The 25,936-nt window shown below is 52.3% G+C and overlaps 1 protein-coding gene across 11 annotated transcripts in view; it reads left to right on the top strand.

Moving 5' to 3' along the window:
• Nucleotides 1–25,936, top strand: part of TRRAP (transformation/transcription domain associated protein) — a 98,239-nt gene that overhangs the window by 18,020 nt on the left and 54,283 nt on the right. For 8 of the 11 annotated variants that reach the window (XM_077317196.1, XM_077317189.1, XM_077317186.1 and 5 more), the window contains exons 18-42: nt 7–198; nt 2,314–2,479; nt 2,892–3,148; nt 4,435–4,635; nt 5,344–5,495; nt 6,218–6,417; nt 7,319–7,536; nt 7,630–7,827; nt 8,624–8,884; nt 9,250–9,411; nt 9,887–9,983; nt 10,358–10,479; nt 10,723–10,893; nt 11,369–11,437; nt 15,832–15,885; nt 17,596–17,715; nt 18,469–18,588; nt 19,655–19,819; nt 20,557–20,738; nt 21,694–21,892; nt 22,212–22,340; nt 23,170–23,436; nt 24,512–24,718; nt 24,811–24,969; nt 25,734–25,865. In XM_077317196.1, the coding sequence (XP_077173311.1) occupies nt 7–198; nt 2,314–2,479; nt 2,892–3,148; nt 4,435–4,635; nt 5,344–5,495; nt 6,218–6,417; nt 7,319–7,536; nt 7,630–7,827; nt 8,624–8,884; nt 9,250–9,411; nt 9,887–9,983; nt 10,358–10,479; nt 10,723–10,893; nt 11,369–11,437; nt 15,832–15,885; nt 17,596–17,715; nt 18,469–18,588; nt 19,655–19,819; nt 20,557–20,738; nt 21,694–21,892; nt 22,212–22,340; nt 23,170–23,436; nt 24,512–24,718; nt 24,811–24,969; nt 25,734–25,865 (4,200 nt within the window). The remainder of the gene's footprint in view (nt 1–6; nt 199–2,313; nt 2,480–2,891; nt 3,149–4,434; nt 4,636–5,343; nt 5,496–6,217; nt 6,418–7,318; nt 7,537–7,629; nt 7,828–8,623; nt 8,885–9,249; nt 9,412–9,886; nt 9,984–10,357; nt 10,480–10,722; nt 10,894–11,368; nt 11,438–15,831; nt 15,886–17,595; nt 17,716–18,468; nt 18,589–19,654; nt 19,820–20,556; nt 20,739–21,693; nt 21,893–22,211; nt 22,341–23,169; nt 23,437–24,511; nt 24,719–24,810; nt 24,970–25,733; nt 25,866–25,936) is intronic. The other 3 variants (XM_077317195.1, XM_077317194.1, XM_077317191.1) reach the window with 1 other exon arrangement.

The following is a 25,936-nucleotide window of genomic DNA, read 5'->3' as shown; positions in this document are numbered from 1 at the left end:
CGACAGATTGTCGCCAACTCCTTCCTGGCCAACCCCACGACCTCGGCTCTCTTCGCCACCATTCTGGTGGAGTACCTCCTGGACCGCTTGCCTGAGATGGGCTCCAACGTGGAGCTCTCCAACCTGTACCTCAAGCTCTTCAAACTCGTCTTCGGCTCCGTCTCGCTCTTCGCCGCTGAAAACGAGCAAATGCTGAAGGTAAGAAGACAGACGTGTGCTGCCGGGAACAAAGGACCACGCTGCGTGGATTTGGGGCACGTGTGTGCACAGGGGGGGTGGGTTTTGGGGCAGGGGCATTCTGAGCATCTGGGCCTCTATGAAAACATATTTTTGTAGCATAAGACAACTGTGTTTCCTGCACACACAGACATCACACTGAGGTCGCGAGAATTTGCTTTGCAGTTCTATTTATTTTTTATTTATTATTTTATTACGTTGTGGCTCAAGGCGGCTTTAACATTCCTCCTGATTGGGGGAGCTTGGTCCGTTTAGCCTAGATAGGAGATGACTGAGAGGGGATCTGATAACCATCTTCAAGTATTTAAAAGGCTGCCATGTAGAGGATGGAGCAGAGTTGTTCTCTCTTGCCCTGGAGGGACGGACCAGAACAAATGGGATGAAATTAATTCAAAAGAAATTCCGTCTCAACATCCGGAAGAAGTTCCTGACAGTCAGAGCGGTTCCTCAGTGGAACAGGCTTCCTCAGGAGGTTTTCCATCTTTCAAGATTTTTAAACAAGCTAGGTAGCCATCTGACGGAGAGGCTGATTCTGGGAAGGCTCAAGGGGGTGGCAGGTGACAGTGGATGAGCGAGAGGGTTGTGAGTGTCCTGCATAGTGCAGGGGGTTGGACTAGATGACCCAGGAGGTCCCTTCCAACTCTGTGATTCCATGATTCCTGAAACATGATTAAAAAAAAAGAAGAATTCCACCCCACAGCATTCGTTCACCTGCCGAGAAGGCGTGTTGATTGGGCCTGAAGGAGAGCCGCCTGTTAAAGAAATTCCGGGGCGTTCCCTAAACGGCGCCCGACGCGCCCCGTCGGATCTGCCGGCGGTGGGACCGAGGTCGTTTTCATTTCGCAAACCGGCGGATCCAATTTAAATGGCGTGATGGACTGCCTTGGCCGCTCCGAGCCTGTTAAACTATTTGGGTCTCACGAACGGGATGGGCCGGCCTTGAGCAGGCCGTTTAATTTGAAAGATGGGAGCTCTCCGGCCCCAGTTGGCGATCAAGGCCTTGGGCCTTTCGGCATTAATCTCACGCATAATTATTTCAGAGCGCCTTCCTGGGATGAGTCAGTCGGTGCACGGGCCTGCTTCTCTTTGTCTGCTCTTGGGGTAACTTCTTCGAGGCCTTAAACTGTTTCTAGAAGATGTTACCGACAAGATAGTTTTAGAGAGGAGCAAACCAACTACGTCATTAGAAGGGAAGATAGGTAAAGGTAAAGGTATCCCCTGTGCAAGCACCGGGTCATGTCTGACCCTTGGGGTGATGCCCTCCAGCGTTTTCATGGCAGACTCAATACAGGGTGGTTTGCCAGTGCCTTCCCCAGTCATTACCGTTTACCCCCCAGCAAGCTGGGTCCTCATTTTACCGACCTCGGAAGGATGGAAGGCTGAGTCAACCTTGAGCCGGCTGCTGGGATTGAACTCCCAGCCTCCTGGGCAAAGCTTTCAGACGGCTGCCTTACCACTCTGCGCCACAAGAGGCTCTAGAAGGGAAGATATTACGGCTAAAGCTCACTTACTTACAAAACTGTGTTCAGTTTTGGGCGCCCCAGTTGAAGAGGGATGTAGAGAAACTGGAGCGTGTCCAGAGGAGGGCAACAAAGAGGGTTTGGGGACCAAGACGTAGGAGGAAAGGTTGGGGGAGCTTGGTCTGCTTAGCCTGGAGAGGAGACGACTGAGAGGGGATCTGATAGCCATCTTCAAGTATTTAAAAGGCTGCCATGTGGAGGATGGAGCAGAATTGTTCTCTCTTGCCCCAAGAGGGACAGACCAGAACGAATGGGATGAAATTAATTCAAAAGAAATTCCGTCTCAACATCCGGAAGAAATTCCTGACAGAGCAGGATCTACCTGGATTGCAACTGCGGAAATTCTTGTTCACCTATAGCAGGGGTAGTCAACCTGTGGTCCTCCAGATGTCCCTGGACTACAATCCCCATGAGCCCCTGCCAGCGATAGCTGGCAGGGGCTCATGGGAATTGTAGTCCAGGGACATCTGGAGGACCGCAGGTCGACTACCCCTGACCTATAGGCATCTGCCCTGTTTGATTTGTGTGTATGTGTGTGTGTGTGTGTTTTTTGCAGCCTCACTTGCACAAGATCGTGAACAGCTCCATGGAGCTTGCTCAGACGGCCAAGGAGCCCTACAACTACTTCCTGCTCCTCCGGGCGCTCTTCCGGTCCATCGGCGGGGGGAGCCACGATCTCCTCTACCAGGAATTCCTGCCCTTGTTACCGAACTTACTGCAAGGTCAGAGCCAAACCTCTCCCCCTCCTTTCTTGTTCTTTGTCTTCTCTCCCCCACCCCCCGAATTTTTTGGGGGGGGATTATTGGCTACAGTAGAAATGGAAAAAAAATAATTAAAAGGAAAAATAAAAAAAGCAAAGATAGATCTTTTCGCTTACGATTGCTCGAAATATCGTCGCAGGACTGTTTCGCTTGATCCACGGACCTCTGGAGACTCACAGTTCAGCCACCCGTGCCGTTTAGCATTAGGACTTTTGTTTTTTTGTTTTTAAAAAAGAAAGAAATTGCTCAGGGTCCGGTAGTAAAGGCAGCCTTGCAGAATTGTTAAAATACGTTTGAAGTGTGGCAACTTTTAATTTCTGTTGGGGGGAGGCTTTATATTGATCCCCCCTCCCTTCCCACTCCCGTTTCCCAGGTCTGAACATGCTGCAGAGCGGGCTGCACAAGCAGCACATGAAAGACCTGTTTGTGGAGCTGTGCCTCACGGTGCCGGTCCGCCTGAGCTCTCTCCTCCCCTACCTGCCGATGCTGATGGACCCCCTGGTGTCGGCCCTGAACGGCTCCCAGACGCTGGTCAGCCAGGGCCTGCGGACGCTGGAGCTCTGCGTGGACAACCTGCAGCCCGACTTCCTGTACGACCACATCCAGCCCGTGCGGGCCGAGCTGATGCAGGTGAAGCAGCCGGGGATCGGAGACTGTCCGGCCCGATGCCCCAGGGCTTGGACGCTGGGTGCATGCGCAGTTGTGCTTATGTCTCGTTTTTACCCGGTCGCAGTTGATTCCGTAGCTGTAGTTTTACGTTTTCTCCTGGTTGGGTCTATGACCGTAAATACAAATGGATCGTTTGGTTGATTGGAGCGTCCAATGGAGGTTGCAGTTGGCTTAGATTCCGTCGCGGATTCATTTCGGTGGCAGCCCTATTGTGAAATAGACAAAATTGGGGGGGTTTTCATGGACCTTTTTGGTAAGGAAGCAGGTGGTGGGGAGAAGAGAAGAGATGAGCTGGGTGTTTTATACCCTGGTCTTCACTTCTCAAGGGCGTTCCAAAATCGCTTACGGACACCTTTCCCTTCCTCCTCGTAAAAACAGACAGAGAGAGGAGATTCTTTTCTCCTTTTGGCATCCCCTCCCCCCCCCCTTTCTGCATGGACTCATTCTATTTATCGATATTTTATTAAAAACATTCCAGGGCTGCTTTCCCACCCCCGGTAAGTTCCCCGAGGCAGCAAAAAGGCTGAACATTTAACACGCCGTTTAAAATATTTAGGCTTCGATACAAACACGTAAACGTACAGAAACCGCGCAGCCAGGAAAGAGGGCCTGTAAGCCCTTTGCGAGCTGGGACTCCCAGACGTTTGACGGACAGGTCCCCTTGCATCTCCCGTTGAAGGAGGGGAAGGGGGAGAGATGTGGGGCTTGCTGGTTTGACCAAGATGAGCCAAGCTGGCCGAATTCTAAATGTTGTGAACTGGCTCGGGCCGTGCAGAAAGGCGGGGTAAAAATGTTTTAAGAAATGAGAGGGGCCATGATGCATTGCGAGAGCCGGCGCGGTGTCGTGGTTAAGATCCCAAGACTCTAATCTGGAGTGCCACCTGGGTGACCTCGGGCTAGTCACAGTCCTCTCAGGGCTGTTCTTGCAGAGCAGTTCTCTCTGGCGCTCTCTCAGCCCCACCTCCCTCCCAGGGTGTCTGTTGCGGGGGGAGGAAGAGAAAGATGTTTGTAAGCCACTTTTGGACTCCTTCGGGCAGTGAAAAGCGGGGTATAAAACCCCCAGCTCCTCTTCCCATTGCCATGCAGGGGGAAATTAACCTCCTGAAGACGTTTTAAGCGCCCCACAGTTGTTTTATTGCATCTTTCAAGCTACCTACAAGGAAGGGAGGGGGGATTTGAGGCTCTACCGGTTGAATTACGTGTCGCAGGCCGAGTTAAGCTTGATCCATGTCCCCCTCTTCCGAAAGGCGCTGTGGCGGACGCTCCGCAACCCGGCCGAGACCATCTCCCACGTCGCCTACCGCGTCCTGGGCAAGTTTGGCGGCAGCAACCGGAAGATGCTGAAGGAGTCCCAGAGGCTGCAGTACGTGGTGACCGAGATCCAAGGGCCCAGCATCACGGCCGAGTTCTCCGACTGCAAAGCGTCCCTCCAGCTCCCCATGGAGAAGGTCAGACTCTTCCTAACGTTGCCAGCGACCGAACCGCCCCTCAGAACAAAGGCTTCCTCTTGGACGCTGCATGCACGACGACGCTCAGCGAACTGCGTCACTCGAAGGAGGCAACAGCCCCCGGGAAAGCAAACCTGCTGCACCCGTGAATCATTCCGGCTTTCTTAGAACCCCCTCCTGGGGAGCTTTCAGGCCAGCAGGTTTAGTCCTGGGCCTAAGCTTCCGGTGTGCATGCACACCACCGTTTCCCACAGGAATAAACGGCTTTATAGGGGATTAGATAGATCCCTGGAGGATGTCCGCTAGCCATGGTGGCCGAGGGGAATGTTCAGAAGATGTAGGCAGGCAAGATCAGGGGAAGGCCTTGACCTCCGTGCCCTGTGGTTGGCCCTCCAGAGGAACTGGTTGGCCTCCGTGTGAAGCAGGACTAGATGGACCCCTGGATTCATCCAGCAGGGCTCTTCTGATGTTATAATGGCCTCCGTCTTTGTGCCCTCCAGAGGAACTGGTTGGCCTCTGTGTGAAGCAGGATGCTGGACTAGATGGACCCTCCCTGGTCTGATCCAGCAGGGCTCTTTTCATATTGTGTTAAAAAGTGAAGAGGGGAGGAGCCAGGTCCAAGCTGGGCTTGTGTGCATCCCCCCCCCTTCCCCATTCACAAACCGGACGTCTTTGTTTTGCTTGAGCCTGCGTTTTCTGGTTCTTTAGGCCATCGAGACGGCTTTGGACTGCCTGAAGAGCGCGAACACGGAGCCGTACTACCGGCGGCAGGCGTGGGAGGTGATCAAGTGCTTCCTGGTGGCCATGATGAGCCTGGACGACAACAAGCACGCCTTGTACCAGCTTCTGGCTCATCCCAAGTACGGTGGCGCTTCGGCCCTAAGAGTGCACATGTGCAGAGCATAGTCATGTCGGCCTGTGTCAGAATAGCCGTGCTCACGCCCAATGAGAGGAACGTTGACCTTTGAAAGCTTATAATCCCAAAATTGTGTTGGTCTCTTAGGTTCTTGAACGTAGCTCACCATCTGAGGTTGACCTCGTGTCGATGGGTGCCTAGCTGTTGACTTATTGTTACAATAAGTAGGACCACGTGGCTGTATTTTCTGCATTTTTTAGGCCAATGGTCAGTCATGGAGAGGGATTTGTAGATGCATTGTGTAGGAATTGATGAACTGTTGTAGATTGAGGACAGACAAAAGGAGTCTGATTGAGTGAGGCAGCATGCTGGACCAGATGGACCACTGGTCTAATCCAGCAGGGCTCTTCTGATGTTCTCATGAAGGTCCCATTCTCTATGCCCTCTTGTTGGCCATTCAGAGGAGCTGGAGAGGGGATGCTGGACTGGATGGACCACTGGTCTTATCCAGCAGGGCTCTTCTGATGTTCTTATGAAGGCCTTAGCCTCTGTGCCCTGTTGCTGGTCCTCCAGAGGAACTGTGAGAGGGGGTGCTAGACTGGATAGACCCCTGGTCTACTCCACCAGCGCTCTTCTGATGTTCTTAGGAGTTGTTTTGGTGGTTGACCTGGGAGACTGGAACCCCTGAAATCAGCGTCCTCTCTTGTGTTTTTGGCTTTCTCGCAGCTTCACAGAGAAGTCCATCCCCAACGTCATCATCTCCCACCGCTACAAAGCCCAGGACACGCCCGCCCGCCGGACCTTCGAGCAGGCCTTGACGGGGGCCTTCATGTCCGCTGTCATCAAAGACCTCCGCCCCAGCGCCCTCCCTTTTGTAGCCAGCCTGATACGCCATTACACGATGGTGGCGGTCGCCCAGCAGTGCGGTGAGTCGGAAACGCATGGCGATGGGCCGCTGACGCCGGGGAGAGGGAGTCAAGGAAACCCGAAAAGCCACCGGGTGTAACCTTGGAACTGGCTAACCTTCGTTGGCAAACTAGAAGCAGAAACTCCGGTTCCTGCCGTTTGCAGGGGGTTCTTTGAGTTAAATGTGGCTTGGGACAAGGCCTGAGTGGGCAAACTGTAGTTGTGACCGTCAGCTCTTTGGGACCGAGGAGGGGCCGCTCGCTTCCTCTCTGGCCCTCCTCAAAGGTTGCCAGACCCCTCTGCTCGTGGTGTCCCCTGCTTTCAGTCCATGCCTCCCCCCCCCCAATAGGAAGAATGCAGGAAATTTAGGCAAAACTCTATGGTTTGAAGCTAATTCTACCATAGAGTTCCACCAGGCTGAAAAAGACCTGGCCCTGATTGAGGCCAGTTGTTTATTATTATTATTATTATTATTATTATTATTATTATTATTATTATTATTATTATTATTATTATTATTATTATTATTATTATTATTATTATTATTATTAGATTTATTTCCCACCACTTCCTACAGGTTCGTGGCGGGTAACAATAGTCTTAAAATCCCCCATTAAAACCCCTGTTAAAAGACTATAAAAAGACCCAACATGGCGGAAAATACCACTCTCCCCTACCCGAACAAGGGCATTGGGGGATGGAGGGTGATGATGACTACTTCAAACCCGCGATGATCTCTGGGCGACGTAGTAGAAGAGGCAGTCCCATAGAGGCATGGAAAGGAAAAGCCGTTGCAAATGGTTGGTCCGCCAGTCTGCAATAATTCATTTTTTTGGAAGGATCTGAGTATTGACGCAACTGAAGGCCCCTCCCCCTCCCCCTGGCCCCGCCTCCCTTTCCCCGCCTCCGTGTCCATTCCAGGCCCTTTCCTGCTCCAGTGCTACCAGGTGGGGAGCCAGCCGAGTACCGCCATGTTCCACAGCGAGGAGAACGGCTCCAAAGGCATGGACCCCCTGGTGCTGATCGACGCCATCGCCATCTGCATGGCCTACGAGGAGAAGGAGCTCTGCAAGATCGGGGAGGTGGCCCTGGCGGTCATCTTCGACGTGGCCAGCATCATCCTGGGCTCGAAGGAAAGGGTAATTGGGGAAGGCGTCCTCCTTTGGTGGCGGGGTCCCCCTCCTGGGGAGATCACCAGCTGTGACGCCCATGGTTCTCCCTCCCCTTCCTAGGCTTGCCAGCTGCCCTTGTTCTCGTACATCGTGGAGCGCCTGTGCGCCTGTTGCTACGAACAGGCCTGGTACGCCAAGCTGGGGGGCGTGGTGTCCATCAAGTTCCTCATGGAGCGCCTGCCCCTCATCTGGGTCCTCCAGAATCAGCAGACCTTCCTCAAGGCGCTCCTCTTCGTCATGATGGACCTGACTGGAGAGGTACGGCATGCTGGTGGCAATGGCTTCCCCCCCAATCTTTCAGAAGAGCTTTGTTTTTCTGGGCTTTCCGAACGCACAGCCCTCTTCCTCTCCTCCCCTGCTGTTCTGGGTCGTGGAGAAATCCCGGGAGCTCGCCGAATGAGACGCTGGTGTCATTTTGTAGGGGTGTCCGTTGACCATCTCCCTCCAGGAACGCTTAAGAGCCCCATTCCTTTGCTGTGTTGAGCTTCTTATTTTCGCCAGCAATAAAGCCTGCCAAGATTCCAGGGGCTCTAGGGAACAGTGGCTGCGGGAGGGGGTGACCCGAGGGATGGTGGAGTCTGGAGGGGAAGGGGAGAGAGGAGACACGCGAGGCGAGGCTGCGTCTTCCCTCCACCAGCGAGGATCGCAAGGGGTCCTTAGACAGCCCTGCATCGCTCTGGCTGCCCTCAATGCCACACAGATAGATGCATCCCTTGCCTCGGTCGGTTGCAGTTAGAGGCTTCCTTCACAAGAGGCCTGAAGGGAAGGAATCCGGAGTAAGAGCTGCAGTTGGCCCTGCAGGTCACCAGTAGGAAGTATGCAGAATCATGACCTTTTACTCTTTCTTAGGGTTGTCATCTATGTCTTGGAAAATTCCTAGAGATTTGGGGAGGGTGCCTAGGGGGTAGGAAGGCACTGTTCCCCAAAATCCATGCTTAAGCTGCCATTTTGCGTTAATCCACCCCTGGATTGGGTGCTTCCAACCGTCTTGGAAGACTTTCTGCCATTGTTGTTGGGTTCCCTCATGGTTGATTCCTGTGCGCCGCCGCTCCAGGTATCGAACGGAGCCGTTGCAATGGCCAAAACCACCCTGGAGCAGCTCTTGATCCGGTGCGCGACGCCCTTGAAGGACGAGGAGAAGACGGAGGAGATCCTGGCGGCTCAGGAGAAGTCCTTCCACCACGTGACCCACGACCTGGTGCGGGAGGTGACCTCTCCGAACTCCACCGTGAGGAAGCAAGCCATGCACTCTTTGCAGGTGCTCGCCCAGGTCACTGGGAAAAGCGTCACGGTCATCATGGAGCCCCATAAAGAGGCAAGTCCAATTGGAATGTTAATTGCCCATTGGGAGTGGGGTGGGAATGCTCTCATAGCCAGTGCTGCACATTGTTAGCCAAAGTCCCTAAGTACTTTTTTTTAGGGCGCTCAGGTGCTTTGGGGATTGCTCATCCCATGGAACAAGCTCTTTGACATACGCAAATGCGGCAGCTGACTAAGCAAGGCCAGCTAACATAGTTTTGCCAGAGAGCTCACAGTGCATCTCCTTTGCATGCAGAAGGTCACAGGTTCAATGGCTTGAGCCCTTTAAACACAATGGTGTCTGCCCACTGGAAGGGGACCGGGGACTGATGGTGTGGCTCACAGGTGTCCCCCCTCCAATGGGTTCCCTCTGTCTTCCAGGTCCTCCAAGACATGGTCCCTCCGAAAAAACACCTGCTGAGGCACCAGCCTGCCAACGCCCAGATCGGCCTGATGGAGGGCAACACCTTTTGCACTACTCTGCAGCCCAGGCTGTTCACCATGGACCTCAACGTGGTGGAGCACAAAGTCTTTTACACAGAGGTAATTGGGTTCGAGATTTTGGCCTTCCCCTTTGTGGTCTGAGGGATGACCTCTCTCAATAATGCTCGCCAGATAGCCTGGTGCTCTAACCAACATCAATTTGTTGGTAATCCCTGGCCCTAAAGGTGTTTTCCTGGTCTCGACCTGAGCAGGGGCTTTTCAGCCTGGGCCCCAACCTAGTGGAATGAGTTGTCAGTCAAAATCCAGGCCCTGATGGAGCTGCCAGGCCAGGGCTGTTGTCTTTCAAAGAAGACCCTCTCCTTTTTTGTAGTCCGTCTTTCCCACCGATGTTCAAGGCGGATTACAAAGTTACGAAAAAATGCAGTAGGATACATACCTTGGGCGGGGAATAAAACGATGTCACAAAATTAGAGAACCGGGGTATTTTTTAAGCTGTTGGCAGTCTCCCAGGAGTCCTTTTGAGGGGCTTCTGCTAGGAGCATGCTTCAAATTCTCCCTCTGTCGCCGCTCCCAGCTGCTGAACTTGTGCGAGGCCGAAGACTGCGCGTTGATGAAACTGCCCTGCTACAAGAGCCTGCCTTCTCTGGTGCCTCTCCGGATTGCCGCCCTGAGTAAGTGCAAAACCAGGCATGTTTGCAGTCCCCTTGCGGCTGAGGAAGAGCGCTTGCGCTCAAAAGCTCACGCCTTGAATACATCTTTGTTGGTCTTCAAGGTGCTATTGAATTCTGTACATGGGCCTATCACCCAATTAATGTTCCACAGATTTAAAGAAATATATATATTAAAATTAATTAACTCCCACTCATTCAGGAAACCCTTCCCAGGCCATCAAGAAACCCCAGGGTTTCACCAGACCATGGTCGAAAAAGCCTGATACCTCGGGAAATCTAAAACAGTAGCTCTCCACCCCCTGCTTTGAATTCCGTGTTGACCAATGGCCGACCAATTCACTTGGATTTTTTTTTCCCCCGGGCTGTTTGGGCAGATGCCTTGGCCGCTTGCAACTACTTGCCCCAGTCAAGAGAAAAGATCATTGCCGCCTTGTTCAAGGCGCTTAACTCCACCAACAATGAACTCCAAGAGGCGGGAGAAGCTTGCATGAGAAAGGTAGGTGGCCCCCACCCAAATCTTTAGATCAGGGGAGGCCAAATTGAGGCTCTCCAGATGTCCGTGGACGACAATGCCCATGAGCCCCTGCCAGCGGCAGGGGCTCATGGGCATTGTAGTCCACGGACATCTGGAGAGCCACAGTTTTGGCCACCCCTGCTTTAGACCAACTTCGCTAGAAACAGGAATCAACGTCGGGCCCGTCCTTGACGCCTTCCTCCCCACCCCCAACTTCCTTGGCAGTTTTTGGAAGGCGCCACCATTGAAGTCGACCAGATCCACACCCACATGCGGCCGCTGCTCATGATGCTGGGCGACTACCGGAGCCTGACGCTGAACGTCGTGAACCGCCTGACCTCGGTCACCCGGCTCTTCCCGAACTCTTTCAACGACAAGTTCTGCGACCAGATGATGGTAAGCCTTCAGTATCAATGAAAAAAACCAGGAATCACAGACATTTTCCTTCCTTCCTTCCTTCCTTCCTTCCTTCCTTCCTTCCTTCCTTCCTTCCTTCCTTCCTTCCTTCCTTCCTTCCTTCCTTCCTTCCTTCCTTCCTTCCTCCCTCCCTCCCTCCCTCCCTCCCTCCCTCCCTCCCTCCCTCCCTCCCTCCCTCCCTCCCTCGATTTTCAGCCTGCCCCTCCCAAAAGGCGGCTTCAGGCGGGTGACAGATAGTCATTTCCTAGTAAAACCCCATTAAAACCCCACCAGTCAATTTACTGGGCGGCAAAACTCCCCTGTCTCCACCCTCCAGGTGATGCTTTCCATCTTGGGGTGGGGTAACGCCGATTACCTGAGGATTGCTGGTTGAAAATGCACCATGCACCACGTTTCCCACTTTTTTGGAGGACAGGTGCAGAAGAAAACTCTGACTCTTTCGTTTCCCCTCCAGCAACATCTCCGCAAATGGATGGAAGTGGTGGTGATCACCCACAAAGGGGGCCAGAGGAGCGACGGAAACGTAAGTTCAATGGGTCTTCTGGGCCCCCCGGGGCCAAATATCAACGGGATGAAAACGGGAGAAGTCAGGCCAGCCGCTAACTTCCACCCGCCTAATGACCGCTTGAGCGGATCACAAGCGAAGGACCGCTCAGGTGAGCGGCATTTGCCCTGGTTGACCATCGTCCTGCACGTGGGGCCACATGCTTGGTCCTGCGGAACTTTGGCGGAAGTGGGCGGAAGTGGGCGCCAGCGGGAACTGTTTGCAGCCTCTGTTTCTGTCTGGCGGTTCGCCAGTTCGAGTTAGGTGCCATGCAGATGCCACTGCTGAAGGAACACCCCCCCCCCCCCCAAAAAAAAAGGTCTTTGATTCGTGCCGGGGTCTCCCCACGGAACTAACACACCAGAAGTTCCGTCTCGGAAGCGAACAACGGCCGATGCTGTCCGTCCTGTAAACTCGCGTTCCCGAGAGGGAGAACGGAAGGCTGCCTCTTCAGCGGAGCGGTCCGGAAAAACGAGATGCGTTCCGCTTTCCAGCTGCCTTCCGTTCCCTTTGGAATTGCCCGCCAACCTGAGTTAAAAACAGAGATCCTCCGATGGCCATTGTGATCGGAGAAGGACGTGGCTCTACGTTGTCACTTTGTATTAACAGTTCCTTCATTCCGGGGCGGGATCCAGCTCTCCTGGTTAGCTTTGGTAGGCATTGTCTTGTGTGTGTGTGTGTGTGTGTGTGTGTGTGTGTGTATTTGGGGTGTGTGTGCCATCTAGCAGGCATTTCCCTAGCACAAGGCCCTGGGGCGGCAGTGTGTCGCAGTGGAAAAAGCGCAGGAGTCCCGCAGCCCCTCGAAGACCCACAAAACTTGTGGCAGGGGAGGAGCTGATGCGAATCACGGCTCACTTCTTCTCAAACAGGGAGCAGGGACTCCCAAAGGCCCCTCCCCTGCCACCGATTTTGATAGCCTTTGCGGTGCAGCCGGAGCAATGATAAATGCGCAGCCGGCTCCAACCCCCCCGTGCAAGCTGGAGGATTTGTGCGCTGTCTCATGTAGCCTTCACAACATGTTCCTGTCTGTGGGTTCTTAACAGTTGGCCTTTCTCAAATCACTTGTGTTTCAGAGCCTGTCTGTACAATATATACTGTAAAGCAGGGGTAGTCAAACTGCGGCCCTCCAGATGTCCATGGACTACAATTCCCAGGAGCCCCTGCCAGCGAATGCTGGCAGGGGCTCCTGGGAATTGTAGTCCATGGACATCTGGAGGGCTGCAGTTTGACTACCCCTGCTGTAAAGGACCTAAGGTTGGCAAAGGGGTTGAGGGGGGAGGGGGAGGCGCAGATCAAAATCCCGTTTTAGTCTTCCTGACTGCCAAACTGTTAGCATTTTTTAAAGTGCATTTTGCACTGCTGCCATGGGAATTGGAAGTTCCATCGCCCTTTGTTAATAAGCTCTTAAAAGTGATTATGGCACCCCTTGGGGTTTTGCTACTGGTCTTGCGGTGGCTCTGGGACGTTCAGGCCCGTAGAGCGCCATTGGCCAAGCGCTCCATGGTTGGAGCTGCCTTTACGCCAAAATGGTCGATCTTCACCCGCTCTGCCTTGACCAGTAATTGCCACCGTTGTCTAGGAGGGTGTCTCTAGAGCGGGGTTACCCTGGAATGTTCACAAATATTCTAACTGTGAAGGCGGTGGGGAAGGAAGCTCAAAGGCCTGTCTTGTCAGCTCAGCCAGACCGGCCGATATGGTCGTCTGGAACCGTACCAAGCCTATTATGGGAGGACCACAGGAAGAGAGCGGCAAACAGTGGTAACAGATTGGCAAGGATAGTTGTCTTCCCTCCCCAAAGCTCTTGGGGGCAGCGCTAACACGTGGATTAAAAAGCGCAGCTGAAGACGTCAGCTTGGATCCAGATTGACGATTCTGTTTTTGCACGGGCTTTTCCCTCCCTCGAAGCGTGGTTTATCCACCTTCCGTGGCTTCCCAGAATGCCCCGGAAATGCTGTTCGGGGGGACAGGAGAACAGAGTTTGGGGGGGACGACGACGACACACTTGGGCATGCCACAGGAGGGATGAAGTTGATAAACTCAGAGAGGGAGAGGTTAGAGCAGGGATTCCCAGCAGGTGTTCTGCAAGAGCTGCCCCAGGGTTCTGTGGTCCAGAGGCTGGCAACTCTAACAGTGCCGTTGTCACACTAATACATGTACGTGGGGAGGAGGTGGGGTCAGACACATCGGTTCAGGGGGTGCCGGAGGAGAGGGGGAGGCCTGACGACATTGCTTCCTGCAAGAGAATCGTACACAAAATTGGCTCTCTTGCTCGCCCAGGGAAATACCGATCGCCATTTTGGGGACAGGAGACGAATTTCCTCCAGGACAAACTGCCCAGGGATTCTGGTTGGGGCGGAGGGCATCGTCTGAGCATGGAATTGGGGTCACCGTGGGTGGGCAGGGAGTTGTGAATATCTTGCAGGGGAGGTGGTGCACGATTCCCCTGGAGGTCCCGTTCAACTCCATGATGATATGATGCGGCAGTAGGAGAGGCCCGGTCACATCTGGTGGGAGCGTCTGGGTGACGTCACTTCCGGTGCCGTGTCACTTCCTGGAGCGTGGCAGGGAAGTATGACCTGCTGACATTTCTGGGGGTTCTCTAAATATGAAAAAAAACAAAAACAAAACACAGTCCAAGGGTTGAAAAAAGCTGGTTTAGGATCTGGTAGACCCCGGTTTGAACCTTTGCTCGGGCAGGAAAATTTGCTGAGAGACCGTACGTTGCTGTCGAGCCTCATGTGATGCTTGTTTCAGTGCTTTCCGTAAGGTCCCTGTCTGAGCTGGAATTATGATTCACAGGCCAGGACTTTGCTGTGCACAGGGGATCAGAGTAGGTGGTAAATGGGGGTGTGGGGGGGTGGAGTCCAGTACGTATCAGCGTTTTCTTGGGAGTATGTCACCTGGAATAGACCTGAGTTAGGATTCGGAGTAGACTTACTTAGGATTTACTCCCTGTGCAGCTGGTCATGGGGACGGCGTTGAAAAGAGGTACTCCCAGTATCGAGCCACAGTTCCCTTGTTTTCCTCTCGGCGCCGCTTCTGTTGACTCCTCCGCCGCCATTTTAGTTAGGCGTTCACTCCTCCGCCTTAGCCTCCCAACAACCACCTGGGTAAGCGCGAGCGTGCCCCGAGGTTGGCCAGGGAGCTTTGGTCGGCTGTGTCGTGATTTGAACCCAGCTCACACTGGCTCTGAAACAGGACCTTGTGCTGTCATCAGAAAGGGGGGGCGAGGTTTGCTGCTTTCTTCAACGCAAGAAGTTTGTTTGGGTGGTGAGGCCTAAGCCCTCTGTTTTCTAGGGGAGCACCTCCCTTTCCAAATCCTCGGCATCCCCTGGCCTGCTCTGCCGATGCTTAAGTAATAGGAAGATAATATCTGGGGTTGCCAGAAGGGTTGGGGGCATGTGTGAGATCAGTGGTGTTTCTGTGTCACTTCCAGGGGAAACCTGGAAGAGACATAGGGTAGCTCTAGGAATCGTTGGAAACTCCATGGTAAGACGGTTTCGTCCCCTGGAAGTGATATGGAAATGAAGCCAACTTTGCCTTTTTAAAACTGCGTGGGTGGTGGTGGGCAACTGGGATTTAAGGCCTAGTACGAACGCTGTCATCGAAATGAAAAAAATAGTCCAGTAGCACCTGTGAGACCTACAAAGATTTATTCAAGGCGTGAGTCAGGTAGTGCGCCTGCACATGAAAATTCACGCCTTGAATAACTCTTTGTGGGTCTTAAAGGTCCTACGGGGCTCAATTTTTGTGATCCAAATGAAAAAATACAGCTTTCAAGATTGGGACGCCTTTACCCCAACGCCACCGCACTTTTCTGTATTTCAGAATTAACGTTTTATGCTTTTTTACTTACTGTGGGTGGCCTCAAACCAGGAAATTCTTTGTAGCGGGGCTTCATTGTCTATTTATAAGGTGTTTTTCATCTCTCTGCCCCCTTCTGCCTCTGCGTTCTCAATCGGTGACGCTCCTTAGGTTCAGATCTGGATCCACTTCCCCCCCGAAGACATGCGGTTCTTTCCCAGAATTTTAACCTTGCATTGATTCGTTCATTTCTCTACCCCCTCCTCCCCGGTTAGGCTCCTGCTGCCTCTGTGGGGGACAGCCTGTCTCCCAAGATCCTCGAACGCTGCTTCTTGCTGGTCTGGTCCATCACTAATCTAGCGTATCGCTAATCTCTATATACTCTGTTATCTCGTCCACCGCTAATCCACTTTATCGCTAATCTCTATATTTTATGTGCCGCTTTAAGCGGGAATTTTTTTTTCTTACTGGACGCTGAATGTAACCGGTGTGCGTTTGCTTGTGTGTGTGCGCGCGCATGCCAAGAGAAACAGCCGCCAAAAAAAGACCCTTTTCCTCCATGTCCTCAGGAGAGCATTTCCGAGTGCGGGAGATGTTCCTTGCCTCCCTTCGGTCAGTTTGAGGTGAGAACCAATAAACCCTACTCAAAGCCAGTCTCTCGACTGCAATCCGAAAGAATAGCATCTACACTCTTTATTTTTTTTTTCTCCTTCTTCTCCCCCCCCTCTCCCTTTTTATTGCATTTATGCTTTGGGGCTTTTTGTTCGTTTTTTATGGTGTTCATGCTGTGGAGTTTTGTTGTTTTGTTTGTTTTTTTGTATTAAAAAATTTGGTTCCGCCTGCTGTGGAAGGGGTAGAGGTGAGAATTTCTTTTTGTCCGAGTCGGTAGCCACGAGGGTGGTTTTATTTATTTCTTTGTGGGGGTTTTTTTGGCCCATTTGTTCTTTGTCTCTCTCTCTCTCCCCCCCCCTCTCTTTATTTCATTGTTTTTTTTTTTCTTGCGATGGTTTGTGGTAGCTGTGTATTTTGTTCCCGTGAACGGACAACATGCGTTGGCAGTGCAGTGCTGTGACTTGTCTCATGTCTGTCTGTGGCGGAGTGGTATGAGTCACCTTTTGCTATGACCTGTGGAGGGGTTTTGAAGCATGTTTCCCCTCCCCCTCCTTTTCGGGATTTGGGATTCCGTTTTCTCAGAAATGTGTTTGGAGAACGATTTCCAGCAGGCCCCCTTGCTTAAGACTCCTTTTTGGCTGTTATCCCCTTGGCCAAAGTTGCAAGTGGCTCTTCAGATGTCCATGGACTACAATAAGTTGTAGTCCACGAATATCTGGAGAACCACCGTTTGGCCACCCCTGGTAGGGAATGCCTTTTTATTTATTTTATTTTTTTACAAAGTCCATCTTCCTCCTTGCGTTCGGTGTTTCCGTACATGACCTGTAGCCCCGCCCCCTTTCCCCCATTTATGGCGGTCATTGTAACCTGACACGGGGAATTGTCCACGCAAGCCAGTTGATACAGAGACACAGGGAATGGCCCAGGTGAGCTAATAGACCAGGGGTGTCCAGACTGGCCCTCCAGATGTCCGTGGACTACAATAACCAGCGTGCGCTGGCAGGGCCTCATGGGAATTGTAGTCCACGGGCATCTGGAGAGGCACAGTTTGGCCGCCCCTGCAATAGACAGTAATCACCTTTATTGACTGGCAGGGCTGAGTTGAATTTTTTTGAGCCACCTAGAAATTTCAGTGCAGGAGAACCGAGGCTTGGAACACAACTCTTCCGGTAGGAGTTTCTCGCTCTGGTCACTTTTCATAGGCAGCTTCGGGCTTTGAACCGAGCCGTAGCTTGATAAACTCAGCACTGTGGGTTCAGCATAACCCACCCCCCGCTCCCTCAATAGTTACTCCAGTTATGCCTCCACCAAGCCCTTAAAACAGGGGTAATCAAACTGTGGCCCTCCAGATGTCCATGGACTACAATTCCCAGGAGCCCCTGCCAGCAAATGCTGGCAGGGGCTCCTGGGAATTGTAGTCCATGGACATCTGGAGGGCCGCAGTTTGACTACCCCTGCCTTAAAACGTCCCTCCCGAACCACACAAAACTCTCTAGAAAAGCCAAAAGATATCCGTTACGTGCCTTAGGTAAGTAGCTGTGGTTTAACTCTGGTTTTTAATTTTGGGGGGTTTTTTTTGGGGTTGAGTTTTGCCAGCCACGCCAGCGCCCTGAAAAGAGGAAACTAGTCCTGGTTAGGCTTCGGTAGCATGCAGGGGATGCTCAGACGCTGCCGCAGGAAGCCCCTGGGCGCTAGTTAATGCTTTCGCATCTTGCCGGCAGGAAATGAAGATCTGCTCGGCGATTATCAACCTGTTCCATCTGATCCCGGCCGCGCCCCAGACTCTGGTTAAGCCCCTGCTGGAGGTGGTGATGAAGACCGAAAGGGCCATGTTGATTGAGGTAACGCTCGTTTTAGGGGCTCGGTCGCCGGATTCTAATTGCACCCCCAAAGAAAATTACAAAATATTGATAACGATGACAATAACATCTCAGGGTGGTTAATTAATAGCTAATAGATACAGAATTAACAAAGTCATTAAAGCAATCAGAAATGATTCAACGGTTGAACAAATGGTGACATCCCCATTAGAATTCTTCTCCTTGGGGCAGGCGGTGAGAGCTATCTGGATTTTCTTATTGGATTATAATTGCATACCTCAACGTTATCTTTCAGCCGTCCCCCCCCCACCTTGTCTCCTTCCTTCCTTCCTTCCTTCCTTCCTTCCTTCCTTCCTTCCTTCCTTCCTTCCTTCCTTCCTTCCTTCCTTCCTTCCTTCCTTCCTTCCTTGTTTTCCTTCCTTCCTTCCTTCCTTCCTTCCTTCCTTCCTTCCTTCCTTCCTTCCTTCTCTCGCCTACGTCCTTCCTTCCTTCCTTCCTTCCTTCCTTCCTTCCTTCCTTCCTTCCTTCCTTCCTTCCTTCCTTCCTTCCTTCCTTCCTTCCTTCCTTCCTTCCTTCCTTCCTTCCTTCCTTCCTATTTATATACTGCCCTCCCCGAAGGCTCAGGGCGGTTTGCATAGAACAGCAACTAAAACTACACGTGGAACCATACATATAATAATTTTAACATTCACATTACTAACTGGTATAACTGGGTAACAGTATAACATAACAGTATAACAATATATAACATAATCATCTCTTCATTTCCCGCAGGCCGGCAGTCCATTCAGAGAACCGCTCATAAAGTTTCTGACGCGCCACCCCTCCCAGACGGTGGAGCTATTCATGATGGAGGCCACCTTGAACGACCCACAGTGGAGCAGGATGTTCATGGTAATTGGGAGGGGCAGCCTTTTCAAGGCGCTCTCCTCGAGCCAGCTTGGAGCTGTGGTTATGAGCAGAGGCTTCTGATCTCGAAAAGCGGGTTCGTTTCCCCACTCCTCTTTCCCATGCAGCCCGCTGGGTGACCTTGGGCCTGTCACAGTTCTCTCAGAGCAATCAGCCTTACCTACCTCACAGGGTGTCTGTCGTGGGGACAGGAAGGGCAGGCGATTGTGAGCCGATTTTGATCTGCCCAATCTTATGGTTAGAAGCAACCTATGCAGATGCCTTGGGAATTTTGAGACCCTCAAAAGAAGGGCGGACCCAGTTCAATTGCCTGTGTGTGCGACTCAGTGATTTCTGGGTAATGCGGTATATATGAGCATTAATTTAAGAACATCTGAAGGGCCTTGCAGGATCAGACCAGTGAGGGTTAATCTAGCCCAGTCTCACTCAGTAGCTAACCAGTTCCTCTTAAGGGCCGCAACAGGGCATAGAGGCTGAGGTCCTCCCCTGATAAGAACATCAGAAGAGCCCTGCTGGATCAGACCAGTGGTCCATCTAGTCCAGCATCCTCACGCCGTGGCCAGCCAGTCCCCTTGGAGGGCCACAACAGGGCAGAGAGCTCTAGGCCTTTCCCCAGTGTTGCCTCCTGGCTCCGGGATTCAGTGCCTCTGAATGTGCAGGTTCCCCTCAGCCGCCATGACTTGTAGCCACTGATAGACATATCCTCCACGCCTCTGTCTTTCAAGCAGGTTATTCCTGTAGTCATCATGCCTGGCGGTGAATTCCACATTTTAATAACTGTCTGCGTAAAGTGGTATTTCCTTTCGTCCGTCCTGACCCTCCTGCCCGTCGGCTTCATCCGACGCCCTTAAGGATTAGGGGAGAGGGAGAAAAAAGTTCTCTTTGTTGACTCTCTCCGCCTCGTGCATCGTTTTGTCAACCCCAATCACGTCCTCCCCTAAGCTGAAATGTCCCAGACTTTCCAGCCTTCCCTCGTGTGCCTGTATCCGGAGTCGCGCGACGTGTCCTGCCAGCGGACGACTCTCCTGATCCGGTCTCTTGCCCTCCCCAGAGCTTTTTGAAGCACAAAGATGCGAAGCCGCTGCGCGACGTCCTGGCAGCCAACCCGAACCGCTTCATCACGTTGCTTCTGCCCGGCGGGACCCAAACGGCAGTCCGGCCTGGCTCTCCCAGCACCAGCACCATGCGCCTCGACCTCCAGTTCCAAGCGATCAAGGTATGCTCTCCTGCCTTGCCGCGCCAGAGAGTCCCGCCATTGCTCTGGCTGTGATCCCACAGGATCTGCACCTCCGTAGCCGCTTCAGTTTTTTAAAAACATGATTGATGTTAATTAACACCTGCCTCCCTCGCAGGGTTTCAGGACGGATTACGCCAGTGCTATCAGGAAAATGGGGCATTGTTGTAAAATAGGACGGTGGCAGTCAACAAATAAATAAATATGATTACAAACAAGATCCGGTTAATTACCCTTGTTTCGGTATACTTCATCATCAGTATATAATGTAACAGTAGACGAAATGAGATACAGTGGCCACTGGCAAGAACACTGAGCATTTGCCATTTTATCTCATTTCCTCAGTGGATTGTGACGTTATATACTGATGAAGTTTACTGAAACAAGGTTAATTCACCAGGAGTTTGTTATTCTGTTGGAAATTGGCACAGTCCTGTTAGGAGGTTCCCTCGTTAAGCTGTTTATTGAGCCTGCACGGATTCATTTGGTGTTATTTGGTCAAGGCCAGCCGTATTTCTTTAAGGCCAGGGGCCACTAGCCTGTTGGAATTGGCTGAGCTCACCTTCAAATTGACCCAGAATGCAACTGGAAGCCAGTGCAGCCTGCAGGGTTTCCAGGGTGTGAGCTTTGAGCACTGTTTTAGTGGCGTGCGAGTGGGAAGGGAGATGTCGTAAGGATTCCACACCCACAAATGTCCCTCGTTTCGTTTCTCGGGGCAGATCATAAGCATCATCGTGAAGAACGACGAGTGCTGGTTGGCGAACCAGCATTCCTTAGTGAGCCAGCTGAGGCGAGTGTGGGTCAGCGAAGCTTTCCAGGAGAGGCACCGGAAGGAGAACATGGCGGCCACAAACTGGAAGGAACCCAAGCTGCTGGCGTACTGCCTGTTGAACTATTGCAAGTATGTCTGCCCAGGAATCTATTCCAACGTTCTTATTCCTTAACAGGGGAAGAAGATGACTAAAGGAAGGCGTGGAAGACTTTGAGGAAATCTTTGAGGGGTGGAGAAGTGGAGAACTTGCTCTCAATCTGGTTGTCTTGATCTCCAATCATGAAGTTGATGGGCCATAGATTCCAGAAGCCGTTCTTTGCCCCGGGAGGGACGAAACGGTGGAAATTCTCTGCCGGTGGATGTAGCAATAGGCAGGAACATAGATGGATTCAGAAGGGGATGAGACGGGTTTGTGGAGGAGATGTCCCTCCATGGCTGCTACCAATAGTGACTCAAGGGGACTTCCCCAACACATTAAATCCAGTGCCAAGAGGCAACATCAGGGGAACCCCTCGGCCTCTTTGACTTAATTGTTAGAGTTTCAAGGCAACTGGTTGGCCACTGGGTGAGGCAGGATGCTGGACTCGATGGATGGCTCTTCTGATGTTCTTATCAAAGGAAGGCCTCAGTCTCTGCCCTGTTGTTGGCCTTCCAAAGGAACTGGTTGGCCACTGTGTGAGGCAGGATGCTAGATTAGATGGGCCGCTGGTCTGTTCCAGCAGGGTTCTTCTAAGGTTCTTATGAAGGCCTTGGTCTCTAAGCCCTATGGTTGTCCTCCAGAGCAGGGGTGTCAACCTATGGGCCCCCAGATATTCATGGGATATGCACATGGGAATTGTAGTCCATGGACATCTGGAGGACCACAGGTTGACTAACCCTGCTTCAGAGGACCTGGTTGGCCACTCTGCAAGACAGGATGCTGTACTAGATGGACCTCTGGTCTGATCCAGCAGAGGTCTTCTGATATACTTCCCAAGGGAAGGCCTTGGCCTCTGTGCTCCATTTAGGCCCTCCAGAGGAACTGGTTGGCCGTCGTCTTCATTGAATGTGCCTCCTTTACCCTGCTTGTTTCCCCTCCTCGCAGGAGAAATTACGGCGACATAGAACTCCTCTTCCAACTTCTCCGGGCCTTCACGGGCCGTTTCCTTTGCAACATGACCTTCCTGAAGGAGTACATGGAGGAGGAGATCCCCAAAAACTACACCATCGCTCAGAAGCGGGCCCTGTTCTTCCGCTTCGTCGACTTCAGCGACCCCAACTTCGGAGACGAGCTCAAGGCCAAGGTACCGCTAATCCGGCGAGGGAGGAAACGGAGGTGGCATTTAGCTCTGGCTTCCTCGAGCCACGGAAACCGCTCAGCTTTAAAATGCCAGCCAGGACTTGCCAAGGCAAGACCAGTGAAAGTGACGGTGTTAAAATCGACCTCCTCGGAGAAGATCGCTTGACCCGTTTCGCCTGCAACCGTCTTGGGAGGGCGAAAACCGAATTTTCGCCGTAGATCCGTAATCAGAGCCGGCCGTCCCGTTCGCTTTGTGAATGGGCTCGGGTTACGGCGGTACGTTCGTTGCCTCATTTTCTTCTTTTTCCTTTTTGACTGGGCAGGTTTTGCAACACATCCTCAACCCCGCGTTCTTGTACAGCTTCGAAAAGGGGGAAGGGGAGCAGCTCCTGGGGCCCCCCAACCCGGAAGGGGACAACCCCGAGAGCATCACCAGCGTGTTCATCACCAAGGTACCTTTGAATGCTGCGTTTCTTTTCGTTTGATGTGAATAGTTCAGCAGTGGAATGGGCTGCCTAAGGAGGTAGAAGGAGGAGGAGGAGAAGAAGAAGAAGAAGAAGAAGGAGAAGAAGAAGGAGAAGAAGGAGAAGAAGAAGGAGAAGAAGAAGAAGAAGAAGGAGAAGAAGGAGAAGAAGAAGAAGAAGAAGAAGAAGAAGAAGAAGAAGAAGAAGAAGAAGAAGAAGAAGAAGAAGAAGAAGAAGAAGAAGAATTGGTTCTTATATGCCGCTTTTCCCTACTCAAAGCTGCCTCCAGTTGCCTTCCCTTTCCTCTCCCCACAACAGACACCCTGTGGGGTGGGTGAGGCTGAGAGAGCCCTGAGATTACTGAAGAAGAAGAAGAGTTGGTTCTTAGATGCCGCTTTTCTCTACCCGAAGGAGGCTCAAAGCGGCTTAGAGTCGCCTTCCCTTTCCTCTCCCCACAACAGACACCCTGTGGGGTGGGTGAGGCTGAGAGAGCCCTGATATCTCTGCTTGGTCAGAACAGTTTTCTCAGTTCCGTGGTGAGCCCAAAGTCACCCAGCTGGTTGCATGTGGGGGAGCGCAGAACCGAACCCGGCATGCCAGATTAGAAGTCCGCGCTCCTAACCACGACAGCAAACTGCTGACAAGCTTCAGGCAGATTGGGCGGGGCCTGAAAACCCGAGATCGGATTGGAGGCTATTTCTTACGTACGCGATATGGTTCTTTGGGTCCTGCCCCCTGGGCTGTCAAGCGCTCGACGTGAGATCTTACGGCCGTCCCTTCCATCTCCCCAATCCACCCTGCCCCCTTCCCCTGCCAGGTGCTTGACCCAGAGAAGCAAGCAGACATGCTGGACTCGCTCCGGATTTACCTCCTGCAGTTCGCCACGCTGCTGGTGGAGCACACCCCGCACCACATCCACGACAACAACAAGAACCGGAACAGCAAGCTGCGGCGTCTCATGACCTTCGCCTGGCCCTGCCTGCTCTCCAAGGCCTGCGTGGACCCGGCCTGCAAGTACAGCGGCCACCTGATTCTGGCGCACATCATCGCCAAGTTCGCCATCCACAAGAAGATCGTTCTGCAGGTATTTGGGACATTGGTGGCTGGTTCGGCCAAGGTAGTAATGGGCGGGGACACCCAAGGTGGGCCATGGGAGATATTCAGTTAGATCCAGGTTTGTTTTTGTCCATTAGAGTTACCTTCCCCTTCCCTTCCCCCCTAAACCTGTTTCTCTCTACAAAATGTTGTTCCAGGGGACCCTGAGGAATTCTAGGTATTGGGGAGGGGGTCTACAGCGGGAATTTGTTCATTTTTCATTCATTTATTTATTTGATTTCTGTACCGCCCTTCCATAGAGCCTCTTGTGGCACAGAGTGGTATATTCTCATAACGAATCTCTTGTTTCTTAATAAGTCTTCGAGTGTTTACATAGAGCTATAGTCCCTCTTGACTATATGAGCCTCTCATGGCGCAGAGTGGTAAGGCAGCAGACATGCAGTCTGAAAGCTCTGCCCATGAGGCTGGGAGTTCGATCCCAGCAGCCGGCTCAAGGTCGACTCAGCCTTCCCTCCTTCCGAGGTCGGTAAAAGGAGTCCCCAGCTTGCTTGCTGGGGAGTAAACGGTCATGACTGGGGAAGGCACTGGCAAACCACCCCTTATTGAGTCTGCCATGAAAACACTGGAGGGCGTCACCCCAAGGGTCAGACATGACTCAGTGCTTGCACAGGGGAGACCTTTACCTTTACCTTACCGCCCTTCCCTCAGGGCGGTTTACATACAACATGGGGGATACACGGAATTAATTAATACATAACATAAACAAATACAACAACAACAACAACGATCCAATAACGCAATTTCAGTGATCATAAACAAGACAACAGGAACGGAACCCAGCCAAGGCCCCCAGAGAGGTCAGACAGGTTCAGGCCATGGAGGGATGTCTAGGGGGGACCTGTTGACGGTCTCAGGCAAATGCCTGGTGTTGAATGGTGAATCCGTGGAAATTGCCCCTTTATGCTGCATCTAATGCAGTGGTTCTCAACCTGGGGGTCGGGACCCCTTTGGGGCAGGGCAAGCATTATGGGATTGGCTTCTCCTCCCGTGAAGCCCTTAGCACTTTCTGCCTTTTTGCTTTTTCACCGTGTTTCCCTTTTCAGGTGTTTCACAGCCTCCTGAAGGCCCACGCCATGGAAGCCCGCGCCATCGTCCGGCAAGCGATGGCAATCCTGACGCCGGCTGTGCCCGCCCGCATGGAGGATGGCCACCAGATGCTCACGCACTGGACCAGGAAGATCATCGTGGAAGAGGGGCACACGGTTCCTCAGCTGGTCCACATTTTGCATCTGATTGTCCAGCATTTCAAGGTATTTCGGGGTAGTGAGGGTTTGTTTCCAAGGGGTGAAGGGCAAGTGAGGGTCAGTGAGGGTCTCCAGGGGAAACATCTGTCCCTTCGCAGGTTTACTTCCCGGTGCGGCACCATTTGGTCCAGCACATGGTGAGCGCCATGCAGCGGCTGGGCTTCACCCCCAGCGTGACCATCGAGCAGAGGAAACTGGCGGTTGACCTGGCGGAAGTGGTGATCAAGTGGGAGCTGCAGCGCATTAAGGATCAGCAGGTACGGCCGTGCAAAGTTCTCGGCATTGCTCCGTAAAATCCGGACTGAATTGTGTCCCCTCGGGCTTCTTTTGATGGCCCGTTTGCCTCCCCTTATCCCTGCTCCGGAAACTGCAGTTGGATGGATGGATGGATGAATGAACAAACAAACAAATAAAAATAAATAAATAAACAAATATTTGCTATGTGTACTGCCCTGAGACATCAACAGAGAGAGGTGGTGTGTAAATTGCATGGAATGAATGAATGGATGGACGGAGGAACGAATAATGAAATTAATAAATATTTGTTATGTACACCACCCTGAGACATCACAGTGAGGGGTGGTATGGACATTGCATGGAATGGATGGATGGATGGATGGATGGATGGATGGATGGAAGGAAGGAAGGAAGGAAGGAAGGAAGGAAGGAAGGAAGGAAGGAAGGAAGGAAGGAAGGAAGGAAGGAAGGAAGGATGGATGGATGGATGGATGGATGGATGGATGGATGGATGGGAGGAAGGTTGGGAGGAAGGAAGGATAGAAGGAAGGATGGATGGGGTGGTTGGATGGATGGATGGATGGATGGATAGATGGATGGATGGATAGAAGGAAGGATGGATGGATAGAAGGAAGGATGGATGGATGGGGTGGATGGATGGATGGATGGATGGATGGATAGAAGGATAGATGGATGGATGAATGAGATTGATGGGATAGATGAATGAATTAATTAATGAAATTTAATTGAATGAATGAATATTTACACCTGCCTTGCCTTCCAGCCGGATTCAGATATGGATCAGAGCTCAGGCGGGGATGGGGCCAGTTCGTCCTCTGCCGTCAAGCGGGGTCTGTCCGTTGATTCGGGCCAGGAAGTGAAGCGGTTCAGAACGGCCACGGGAGCAATAAGCGCGGTAGGCATCCCTGGCTTTTCACTAGCAGATTGTGGGCAGCATTTCGTAGTTGAAACCCGGCCACGCTGAGA

This window comes from Paroedura picta, chromosome 17 (genome assembly GCF_049243985.1).
Source record: "Paroedura picta isolate Pp20150507F chromosome 17, Ppicta_v3.0, whole genome shotgun sequence".
Taxonomy (NCBI): domain Eukaryota; kingdom Metazoa; phylum Chordata; class Lepidosauria; order Squamata; family Gekkonidae; genus Paroedura; species Paroedura picta.
This window is presented reverse-complemented; position numbering and strand designations above follow the sequence as displayed.